Below are 13,197 nucleotides of genomic sequence, written 5' to 3' on the forward strand. Positions count from 1 at the left end.
AGTTTAAGTCATGGTGAAGAAATTAGGTGGTGTCTCGGAAATACTAATTGTTGGATTACATAACATATCCTAGAGCCTTAACCATCAGCGTAAGCTTTTGAGTTTTGATTGAGTTGGTTCCTTGACATGGTATCAGAAGTGTGACAAGAAGTCACGGGTTTGAATCTAAACCACCCCTCATTTAAAGTAGAATATTTGGCGCCAAGTATGAGGACTGTGCTGCATACTCACTTATGTCCAAATGGCTCTCGAGTGAGAGGGTTTGGGGCTTGTTAGAGTATATAACATATAATAGTATATAACATATAATAGGGCCTCAACCATCGGTTTAAGTGAGTTGGTTCTGAATCAATTTCTCGTCACCAGCATTTAACATCCCAACAAAATGGATAAATTGGCATCAATTAGGATCATATCTACATTTATACAACAATAAACACACTAAAATTGACATCAATTGTACACAAATAACCGTGAAAGCAAATTTTTCATCTAAAATTCTTCAACTTCAAACAAAATTTCACAATGAACATATAAATTCTTGTCATTCACCGCCAACAATACCAATAATTCACATCAAATTTGCAATCACATAAACAACACATTTTAAAAATAGACAAATTAACCTAAAAGAAAAATGTTTATCACTTCTTGCCCTTAGTTTTCCTAATTGACATCAAGATAACCCATAAATACAAACATTTCATCTATCATTTCTTCACCTTTAAACAAAAATCCCATAACAAACATTTAAATTTCAATTTTTTTTTCATTCACCAACAACATTACAAAGAATTCACATAAAATTTACCATCATAAAAACAACACATTTTCAAAATAACACAAATTAAAGTTAAAGAAACAAACATTATCACTTCTTCTTGCCCTTAGCTTTCCTTTTAGGAGGAAGAACAATCTCACCCTTAAGAACAGGAATCTCCATAATCTTATCCAACCCAGCAAACTTCTTCCTAAATTTCTCCACTTGATCAGCATCAATAAGAAGAGCAGACCTATTACCCAGATAAAAAGGGTGATTACCCGACCAAACATCAACTGTATACTCTTTCTGGGTACCACCAGTTGTCATAATAAGTTCACCATTGCAATAGACTTTTGCATCTTCGTAGAATTCGGGGTGGATATCCTTTTTACGACAGCTCCATTGTGGACGGAGAGTTGAAGATGATGAAGAGGCATTTGAGGGTTTTGGAAGAGTTGGGGTTTTTGGTGGGAGTTTTGTTAGGAATTGGTTGGATAGGGTGAGCACCATTGTTAAGGACTTTGAGAGGGTGTGAGAGATTGAGAAGAAATGTTGATGTTGTGGTAAATTGGTGATGTGCTAGTATAAATTTGGGATGTGTTATGGCCTATGGGGTGGTTAGGTAATTTGGACTTTGGAGAATGATAAGCCCAACTTTTAGTTGCTCTTTATCACCTTGGCCCATGTATGACATGTTTTAAGCCTTTTTTAAAAATAGCTATTTTTAATGAGTTTAGAATTTTGTAAATTACAATTTTAATATTTATTTTATGTGAATTTTAGTTACTAAAGTATTAAAGTCTATAGTATTCAGGCCAAATCACAGAATTTAGACAGCATAACCTAATATTTCGACCACTAAAATGGTCGGAACTCTGTGATTTGTCATGAAAGCTGTAAACTTTGATAATTTGATAGTTGTATATTGCAAAAAATAAACATTAAGGTTATATTCGTAAAAGTGTTAAATTTTAAGGCTGTAATCACAAATTATTCATGCAAAATTACGAAAATAATGGCCTTTCAATAATGATTTCAAAAAAGAATCTTCATATTAGAAACTATAGAGAAAAATCACATGATGTTACTAACAGCAAGGCCATCAAAATAGAAAATAGTCAACATTGGCAGAGAATCGCTCGCTAAGCAATAGCGGGCATTTCCTTGCCCATGTTAAAAAAATATTTTTATATTAAAAAAGACCAATACACCATTTTTAGGGTAACAATAAAGATATGTTGAATCAAATTTTAAAAAAATTGACTTAAAATATAGTAGTTCTCTACTGAAAATGAATGTGGAACTAAAATGCCAACGTGAAACTGAAAACGAGTCAAAATATTTCGATCATCGGGTTGTATACAGGTTTTTTGGTTTTTGGTTATCTAATTGATCTAGTTTTTTGGTTTTCTAATTTTTCTAGTCAGGTTGTTTTCAGGTTATGGGTTGAAATTTCCAAGTAATGACCAACTAACTTTTGTTTGAATTTCTGATCAATTTTAGGTCCGATTAAAATTTGACAGTTTGAGCTCCAAGCATGACAATTAGAAGTGTTCATTCAGGTCATCAGTTTGATTTCGGATAAGGTGTTTATAGCTGGGTCTTGTTTCCATGTAGTTTTTTACAATTGTAAGTCTATTTTTAAAGTCGGGTCAAAACGAGTTCGGTTACAAAGTCGGTTAATATCGGGTCGTCAAGTCTATTTTGAACACCTCTGATGACAATTAGATTGCCCTTTTAAGATGCAGATACAATGACCAAATTGGCCCAGTTTTGATGTTTTCATGGGCTTTCTCATATTTGCCATTAATGCATTCAGCTCAAAAGTTAAATCTACTGAAATATTTGAAAGATGAACTTATTTTAATAAAAAAAACTACTAATTAATAAATAAGAGAGTCTCATGGCGAAATTATAAGTATTGAGCTCATTTATGTACCTTTAATGATATATTAGGAAACTTGCATGACAAAAAGTTTCTTCAAGGTACGACTTTTTTAGATTTGATAATCATAATAAAAATAATTTTTATTTGAAGTTAAAAATGATATTATTAATCATTTGAACTTTGTGATAGATATTATTGGAGAAGTACTTGAATACAATGACTATGATGAGAGTGAGATTGCTGTGAAGAAAACCCTAAACATGAAACTGATGGACACAAAGTAAGTAAGCTATTTTAAAACTAATTATAAATTTTTTGTATGATAATGTATTACAAATATGTGTTATAAGATAAATCTACACTATTTGTAATTCTTTGTATATATGGCACTGAACTTTTCTTGAATCACCAAAGTAACAATGAAGATATGGTTGTGTCAATCAAAGAAGTCGCTCGGAAACTTGATATGAGTAGAAGGTGTTCATACATTTTCCTATTGTGATATTTCTCCCACAAAAGTACTTGAGATGATGATGAAATTCACAATAAGATACAATCCACACAACAAAATCCTAACACAACGAAAATTGCAATAGAAAATACAAGTGTTGTGATGGATTAAAAGCTTTGATGATATTGAGAGTTAATTCATCATCCTCATCATCCTACCCAGTATATCCCGCTCATAGAATAACTATGGACAGGATCTGGGGAGGGAAGGACAGCGGCAACTCATACCCATAAAGGAGAGCGCGACCAAAGGAGTTCCCCGCTTGAAAAAGATAAGGAGACGTAGCTACACGGGAAAGATAAATTAAATGCATATAAATAAAATAAATAAATAGAACCAACTACAAAATAAAAGAAAACAAAAAACTAATAATAAGAAACGAGAGAAGCAAGATGACAAGAACACCAAAAGGTAATCTAAGAGGACATCAGTAGTTTAAAACCTGGATATGGCGCCTCTAACTACCCTTATCCCTAGTCAGGCCCTCAGAGAGGTTTAACTCATGTAAGTCAACTTTTATTTGCTCATCCCAAGTTTTCCAGAGTTAATTACTTTTTCAATATTATTTCATGTAAGTTAGAACAAGAATGAGATAATTCTTAAGAGATGAAATCAGAAATGATATGGAGATAGGATGGATTGTCCCTTGGCATCCTTTATTTATAGAGCAATACATCAATCAACACCTCCTTTTGAAACAAATGTGTTTCACCAATCAAAGCTTATGAATCATCAAAGCAAAGCAATCACAATTAACTTCTAATTAGAAGTTAATTAAGTATAAGTGATGTTTTGATCAAAGCGACACTAACAAAGAAAACTGACAAAACAAACAAAAAACCGTGAAAAATTAGGACAGAGGCCTAGCGACGAGTCGTCGCCCAAAAAGCCGAGTCGACGTTTTCTGTAAAGCACCAGACTCGACTTCACTTTCTTTTTTTACACCAGTACCAAGCGACAACTCGTCGCCTAGCCAACAAAGAGTTGTCTCTTTCTTTTGTTTGTGCTTTTGTGTTTTTCCTTTGAGGCAATGAATTGGACTTATAATTTATTTATTTTAGTTCCACTAATATACTAAGTATATAGTATATACAAATCCAGGTCTATATACTCTAAATGTTCAACATAATATACAAATAGAAGTTTTCCATATCTTTTTTCAATAAAATAAAAGTGGAATAAAATTAGGTGTTTGATTGTGGCTTTTGCTGAGAAGGGTTGTGAACTATTTTTCTTAATAGAAAACATCATTATTTAAAATATATTGTTATTTCGTATAAAATACATATGTGTACTTGCATCATTCTTCATACCCATTTTCCTATTCTCAAAACGTCACATTAATTTTATAGCTATTGACTTGATTAATCTAATTTATACTAGCATTATTGTTTAAAAATCCCAGTGAATATATATTTAATGTTAAAAATATGTGCATGCACGAGTTTCTATACTATTAGTGTTTTACAAATTGTTGTGAGAGACAATCTCTCCAAGAGACACATTAAATATATGGGCTAAATAGACTAATTAATACAAATTAAAGAGAAAAAATATGGACTTTTTATTTTGAAGTCGTATCTTTAAGAGATGGTCTCTCACAATAGTTGTTAGTATAATAAATTTGGATAAGGTAAGAGGATCGAATTACATAATGTTTATCAACCTACTTTCCATTAGAAATGAATACATTTTTGTTACTTATTACATGTGATTGGAAGTGCCCTTTTTTAAAATAGGACTAGCAAGTCTGATTTTTATTACGTACTAAACATTAATAATCGATTTTCATGATACATAATAACTTATATTTTGGTTAGTATAACATTTGACAGGAATCATTTGATTTGTGATGTTGAGTGACACTTAAAATATTCCTCTATGATATTGTATTGTGAATTGGAGGCGAATGGATTCATTATGTGTTAAAGCGCATTATCATTGTAGTATGAACTCACTAGTTTCACGCTAGAAGGACCTATTCTTTAGCTATGAAACTTCTTTTCAACTAGATACTTTGTGTGCTTAAATGTCTAGATTTTTTTTCAAAATATTATATGTTATTCTATTCATCTAGTTGCACTTATGTCGTGAGGTATGTTTACTCGCTTAACATTTTGTGGTTAACACTTGTTTAGTTTCAGATCACAAATGATTTGCAATAGTTGTTAATTTACGGATTGGACACTTGAGAGTGACATAATTTACTACAAGTCTTCAACCATTATTTTATTATACTTTTATAGTTTTAGTTGAGTATTGGACTTTTGTTAGTATTATACTTTTACGCCCCGTTTGGTACATGGTATTAGAAGGCGGTAATGGTAATAAAATTAAGTAATGAAAATTTTGGTTGTTTGGATGCCTTCAATGGTAATGGATGGTAATAAAATAAGGTAATGAAATTACCAAAAAGGGCCATTTTCATTACCATCAAACAACATGGTATTAGGCGGTAATGGTAATGAAGTATTACTGTGGTAATAAAATAAGGTAATGTTGTTTTGAGCTGAAGAAAAAAAATAATGAAGAAAAAAAAGGTAATTGTTATGAATGGTAGTATACTAATGTGATTATAAATGATACTATACTAATGTGTGACTTGAGTGCACATTAAAGGGTTGAATTCATGTGTGTGACTCTTGAGTTGTGGAATCCAAAAGGGTGTAATAAGGTGAAGAGTATTCATGGGAATTATTGGTGTTAATGAAGATTAAGGTGAAGAGTCTCATGTGTGTGACTCTTGAGATAATGCCTTTTCAAGTTCTTAGAGTTATTTCATAGTATTCATTACCCTAAATTAACTATGTATTTATGTGAGCCATTCATCTTCAAGTACCTAGCACTATAAATAGGGCTCTCATACCCACACTTCAAGTATGCAAAACACATCAAACACAACCCTTAAGCCAAACACATAGCCTATTGTTGTTATCTCTATCTCAATTGTAATTCTTCATATTGAAGTGTTGTTTATATTCATTTGATATAATATAAACATAAACTACACACCACGGAGGACGTAGCCATCATTGGGTGAACCTCCTTAAATCTTTGTGTCCTTGTTTGTTACTTTGTCAAACTTAATTTTGCTCATTGTTGTTTGTTCTTAACATCGTAAGTATTTGGCGATCGTTTTCAATTGGTATCAAAGCCAAGGTTATTTTGCGGTGTTTTAAGAAATTATTACTTGAAAATCATGACTACAATGAAGCTCGATATTGAGAAGTTTGATAGGAATGTAAACTTTGGCTTATGGCAAGTCAAAATGAGAGCCATTTTGATTCAAAATGGTGTGCACAAGGCGATTGATGGTGTAGAGAAGATGCCGGAAGGAATGTCCGCATCGAGATGGGAAGAGATAGACACAAAGGCGTTATCGGCAATCCAATTATGCTTATCCAATGAAGTTCTAAGAGAGGTTGTTAAAGAAACAACAACCAAGAGTATATGGGAGAAATTGGAATCACTCTACATGGCCAAGAGTGTTACCAATAGGCTACTTTTGAAGAGTAGACTCTACGACTTACGCTTGGAGGAAGGTAAACTTTTAAAACCTCACTTGGATGAGTTTTGTTCCATTGTTATGGATTTACAAAACATTGATGTTAAGCTTGATGATGAAGACTTGGCAATTTATCTTTTATGTTCTTTACCCCCTTCTTATAAAAATTTTAGAGAAACTCTACTTTATGGTAGAGATAATTTGAGTAGTGATGATGTGAAGAATGCCTTGACTCAAAGGGATCTCATTGATACACAATTGTCACAAAAGTCACCAAGCAATGCTAGTGACGGTTTGTTTGTAAGAGGGAGGTCACAAGAGAAAGGTTCCACTAGTGGGAGTGGAAACAAGGGTAAAGGAAGGTCCAAGTCCGTAAGGCCAAACAAAAATAAGACTTGTAACTATTGCAAGCTTAAGGGCCACATCAAGAAGGATTGTTGGAAGCTTAAGAGAAAGCTAGAAGAAGAGGCAAGGGAAGGAACTAGCAATGCCAATGCTAGTTACGTGAATGATAGTGATGATGGCGATGTTCTTGTTGCCACTCATGAGTACAAAGGTAATAATGAATGGATTCTTGATTCGGGGTGCACATTCCACATGACTCCCAACAAAACTTTCTTCCATACATTTGAAAGTGTTGATGGGGGAAATGTTACCATGGGAAACAACACCACATGTAAGGTTGTTGGGATTGGGAGCATTAAAATTAAAATGTTTGATGGGATTGTGAGGACCTTAACCGATGTAAGGTATGTCCCGGGCTTGAAAAAGAATCTTTTATCTTTGGGTACTCTTGATAAGATCGGGTGTAGAATCACTTGTGAAGGTGGAGTTATGAAGGTAGCCAAGGGTTCACTAGTGGTGATGAAGGGGAGGTTGAATGGGAGTTTGTATGCTCTTCAAGGTTCAACCATTCTTGGCTCGGCGAATGTATCCACAAGCACAATGTCCGATCGTGACACCAAACTTTGGCACTTGAGGCTTGGTCACATGAGCGAAAGAGGTATGTTTGAACTCTCTAAACAAGGTTTATTTGATGGAAAAAATTTTGGGAACCTTGGTTTTTGTGAACATTGTGTTTATGGGAAACACAAGAGAGTTAGTTTTAAACCCGCCATCCACAACACTAAGGGGATATTAGATTATGTCCATTCCGACTTGTGGGGGCCTTCACGAACGCCCTCCCTTAGTGGTTGTAGCTACATGTTGACCTTTATTGATGATTACTCTAGAAAAGTTTGGTGTTACTTTATAAAACATAAATATGAAGTTTTTGATGTCTTCTTGGAATGGAAGAAGATGATTGAAAAGAAAGCCGGTAGGAGCATCAAGACCTTGAGAACCGACAATGGTCTTGAATTTGTTGATAGCAAGTTTCTCAATTATTGTTCTAATGAAGGTATTGTTAGACATAGAACTTGTGCAGGTCGTCCTCAACAAAATGGTGTTGCGGAGAGGATGAATAAAACGTTATTGGAAAGGGCAAGATGCATGCTAAATCAAGCAAATTTGGGGAAACAATTTTGGGCCGAAGCGGTGGCTACGGCATGTTATTTGATCAACCGTTCACCTCATACCGCCTTGAAGTTCAAGTCGCCACAAGAGATATGGTACAACACTCCGGTAAACTATTCTAGTCTTAGAATCTTTGGTTGTCCAGCTTATATTCATGTAAATGATGGTAAGTTAGAACCTAGGGCTAGAAAAGGTATCTTTGTGGGGTATGGAGTGGGTGTAAAGGGGTATAGGGTATGGTGTAATGAATCAAAGAAAATTATTGTTTCTAGAGATGTTGTTTTTGATGAAGATAGCATGCTTGTATCTAATATTGATGTACCTTTTAATAATGATGATAATGAAGCACAAGTGGAGGTTGAATCCTCCAATGTTGATAATGAGAAAAATGATGATGTTCAACAAAGGTCTCCTCCTTTGTCCACAACTAGGCAAAGAAGGAAGATCGTGGCTCCAAGGAGGTACATTGAAGAGTGTGATTATGTTGTTTATGCTCTCAACATTGCTAGCGAAGTCGAAGGGTTAAATGAACCAAGTACGTACAAGGAGGCTATGGCCTCAAATGACTCAAGCAAGTGGTTGATTGCTATGAAACAAGAGATGGAATCTCTTGCGAAGAATGGAACTTGGGATATCGTTGTTGCACCAAAGAAAAAGAAGATTGTGGGGTGCAAGTGGATATTCAAGAGGAAGGAGGGTCCTTCTAGTGATATTCCTCCCATCTACAAAGCAAGGGTTGTTGCAAAGGGATACTCTCAAATTGAGGGTATTGATTTTCACGAAGTTTTCTCTCCGGTCGTGAAACACTCTTCTATTAGGGCATTGCTTGCTTTGGTGGCGATGGAGGATTTGGAGTTACATCAATTGGATGTAAAGACGGCTTTTCTTCACGGTGAGCTTGAAGAAGAAATCTTTATGAAGCAACCGGAAGGTTTTGACGTAGCCGGTAAGGAGAATCATGTGTGTAGATTGAAGAGGTCATTGTATGGGTTGAAGCAATCTCCAAGGCAATGGTACAAAAGGTTTGATTCCTTTATGATTTCACATGATTTTGTTAGAAGTTCTTATGATAGCTGTGTTTATCTTAAGAAATTTGAAGATGGTTCTTTACTATATTTGCTCTTATATGTTGATGATATGCTAGTAGCATGTAGCTCTTTGCTTAAGGTGGAGGACTTGAAAGAGTTGCTTTCAAGTGAATTTGATATGAAAGATCTTGGTGAAGCCAAGAAGATTCTTGGGATGGAGATTTTGAGAGATCGGGCTAAGGGTGTCTTATACCTTAGTCAAAGGAAGTACATTGAGAAAGTTGTTCAACGTTTCTCTATGGATGATGCTAAAGGTGTGTCTACTCCTCTTGCTTCTCATTTCAAATTGTCCAAGAATTTGTGTCCACAAACAAAAGAGGAAGAAGAGCAAATGGTAAGAATTCCATACACTAGTGCCGTTGGTAGCGTTATGTATGCTATGGTATGCTCTAGGCCCGACATTGCTCATGCGGTGAGTTTGGTGAGTAGATATATGTCTAATCCGGGTAAGGGACATTGGGAGGCACTAAAATGGCTATTGAGGTATTTGAAAGATACTTCAAATGTTTGTCTCATGTATGGGAAAAATTCAAGTGAGCTAACCGGGTTTTGTGACTCGGATTATGGTGGTGATCTAGATAATAGAAAGTCCACAAGTGGGTTCGTGTTTACTTTGGGTGGTTCGGTGATTAGTTGGCAATCATCTTTGCAAGATGTGGTTGCTCTTTCTACAACCGAAGCGGAGTACATAGCCGTGGCCGAGTCATTCAAGGAAGCAAAATGGCTTAAAGGTCTTGTTGGTGAAATGTGCAATAAGGTGTGTGAGGTAAGTGTGCATTGTGATAGTCAAAGTGCAATACATTTGGCTAGAAATCAAAATACATTTCATAGAAGGTCCAAGCACATTGACATTAAGTATAACTTTATCCGGGATGAAGTTGAGCACAAAAGGGTGTTATTGAAGAAAATTGACACTACGGAAAATCCGGCCGACATGATGACAAAGTCATTACCTACTACCAAGTTTGAGTTATGTGTTGACTTGGTAGGTTTAGCTCCTTGCTTGAGATAATGCCCTCTTGGGCATTTTGAGGTGTGTATGTTTTTTGAATATGAAGTGGATTGATGAATGTTGTGACTTGGGTGAACTCAAGTCAAGGTGGAGATTGTTATGAATGGTAGTATACTAATGTGATTATAAATGATACTATACTAATGTGTGACTTGAGTGCACATTAAAGGGTTGAATTCATGTGTGTGACTCTTGAGTTGTGGAATCCAAAAGGGTGTAATAAGGTGAAGAGTATTCATGGGAATTATTGGTGTTAATGAAGATTAAGGTGAAGAGTCTCATGTGTGTGACTCTTGAGATAATGCTTTTTCAAGTTCTTAGAGTTATTTCATAGTATTCATTACCCTAAATTAACTATGTATTTATGTGAGCCATTCATCTTCAAGTACCTAGCACTATAAATAGGGCTCTCATACCCACACTTCAAGTATGCAAAACACATCAAACACAACCCTTAAGCCAAACACATAGCCTATTGTTGTTATCTCTATCTCAATTGTAATTCTTCATATTGAAGTGTTGTTTATATTCATTTGATATAATATAAACATAAACTACACACCACGGAGGACGTAGCCATCATTGGGTGAACCTCCTTAAATCTTTGTGTCCTTGTTTGTTACTTTGTCAAACTTAATTTTGCTCATTGTTGTTTGTTCTTAACATCGTAAGTATTTGGCGATCGTTTTCAGTAATGTATGTAATTATCCAAAAAAATATTATTATTAAAAAAAGAATCATTAGATAAAATAATTTAGATACAATAATGCTTTTAGATACACATATACAATAATGAAACTAAGAGTCATTACCATTTTTTATTACTAACAACCAAATGCAATCAATGGAATATTATCTTCCATTACCATTCTTTAGTCATGCACACCAAACAAAAGAATCTTCATTACCAATTCTCATATCCATTCCTTCATTACTATTGCCATTACAACATTTCATTCCCATTACTTTATTACCATCAACCAAACGGGCCGTTATAGTGTTAGTATTATATGAGTTGATGGGTCTTGAATTTACTTTTGCTACATGTGATATAGTAACCTTAAAATTATCTTAACTTAGTTTATTTCATGTTGAAATATTATTAGGGTTTTATTAATGAGGTTTTCAACTCTATGATGTTATTTTGGAGATATATTGTATCTATATTTGGGCTTATGCAATTTATGCTTATTAACACAACCTAATTATATACATGTAGCTCTACAAAACGAACAAAGGTTAATAATTCGAGAGGTGGCACCCAAAAAGACTCCACTGATGTTTAATTTAAATAGAAATTGAATATGAATATGAAATTAGAATTACTTAAGAGTAAAACTAGAGAAATTACTTCATTAGAATATTTTTGAGTATTTATAGTAGATAGCTTTTGTACAATACTAAAAACTGAGTGGAACCTTTTATCAGTTGATACTTGATAACTAATGAAGTGAATTCATATCTAAGATTGACTATATCTTTCACTTGAACTTGATCAACTTTGTACTTTCTTTAACTTTCTAATCAGGCTTAATTAATATTACGGCCTTTCACTCAATATAACTCTAATAAATTACTTTAACGGGCCCGTTTGTTAGGTGGTAATAAAATAATGGTTATGGGAATGAAAAATTAGTGTAATTTTGCTAGAAAAATCTCTTGGCTACTTTGATGGTTATGCTTATCCAACTTCAATATCTCATTTTCTTCATAAAATTCATTCTAATGCATTATTATTGGAAGATGTGATATTCTGTGGTAATGGAAATTTATAAATAAAAAAAACTTTTTTATAATCAAAGTTTTATTACCATGTGAAAGATATGTAACTTTTGATGAAATTTTAACTATAAATCATTCCCATTAAAACTATTTAATACCACCTACGAAAGGGGCCGTTATTCTTTATTTTCAATTTTTGTGTCCGTTCAATCTAATTAGAAGTATTAAAATTTAGTTCAAGTTAACTAGAAATGTTTTGGGTTTAATTTGAGTTACACAAATTCTTGGGAGAGACGGTCTCTTTGAAAGACTATCTCTAATTAGGCCAGCCCATTTTATATTTTTTAAAATATTGTAAGTAAGTATTAACAATGATGTAATTAGACATTTAAAATATTGAAAGTAGACATTAAGGATACGGCAAGTAAGCATTAAGACATAAAAAATACGATAATTAGATATTAATCTTTAATTGATTGTGCTTTAGATACGATCTCTTAAGAGACTACTTGTTTAAGTTAACTCAGTAAAGTATTTTTTTTATGTATCAACATAGTATTACTAAATAGTTTAGTCAATTTAATTCGAGCTAGATTCATCACATTCTAATATAAAGTATATGTTAATATTCATTAAAAAAATCATGCTTTCTCTCTATCTCTATAAATTTACCCATATTTCTATTTTAAGTAATTATTTCCTTATAAAATATTTCAATTAAGAGTAATATAATGCTTCCACAATTTTCTTCAATTCTACAAATCTTCTTTTATCTTTTCTCACATTTAACTCAATCCTATAATTTCTTCACACCTGGTGTGCAATATTAGTTCGACATAAATAATAAAAAGGTAGAATTATCCTAAATAAGTATATAACATGTAATTTTAAAGATAAACTGGTAAAAAAAATAGGTATGTTTAAAATTGGAATTTACCCAAAAAAAATGAAGCATTTTCTCCAGCTTGGAGGGAGTATTATTATCTTAATACCATTGTAAAAGCCAAAAAGTGGCTGTTAAATAAAACATAATCAAGAGCACACTTCTTTAATAGATAACCAATTTCAAATTTCAAGATGGGCTTGCAAGTTTCAATTCTACATATAAGTAAATAATGGTGATTTGTAAAATTAACAAATTATTTTTACGTGATAGCTAATAGAATTTGATAAAGTGAGAGATTTGTAATTTT

At 33.4% G+C, this 13,197-nt stretch overlaps 1 protein-coding gene across 1 annotated transcript; it reads right to left on the bottom strand.

The window, feature by feature from the left end:
- Nucleotides 1-689: 689 nt before the first annotated feature.
- On the bottom strand, nt 690-1,334 carry LOC130809788 (50S ribosomal protein L31, chloroplastic). The gene has a single exon (XM_057675589.1). The coding sequence runs from the start codon at nt 1,271-1,273 to the stop codon at nt 872-874; it is 402 nt and encodes a 133-aa protein (XP_057531572.1). The 5' UTR covers nt 1,274-1,334; the 3' UTR covers nt 690-871.
- Between the last annotated feature and the right edge of the window lie 11,863 nt (nt 1,335-13,197).

This window comes from Amaranthus tricolor, chromosome 4, assembly GCF_026212465.1.
Source record: "Amaranthus tricolor cultivar Red isolate AtriRed21 chromosome 4, ASM2621246v1, whole genome shotgun sequence".
In the NCBI taxonomy this organism is placed as follows: Eukaryota; Viridiplantae; Streptophyta; class Magnoliopsida; order Caryophyllales; family Amaranthaceae; genus Amaranthus; species Amaranthus tricolor.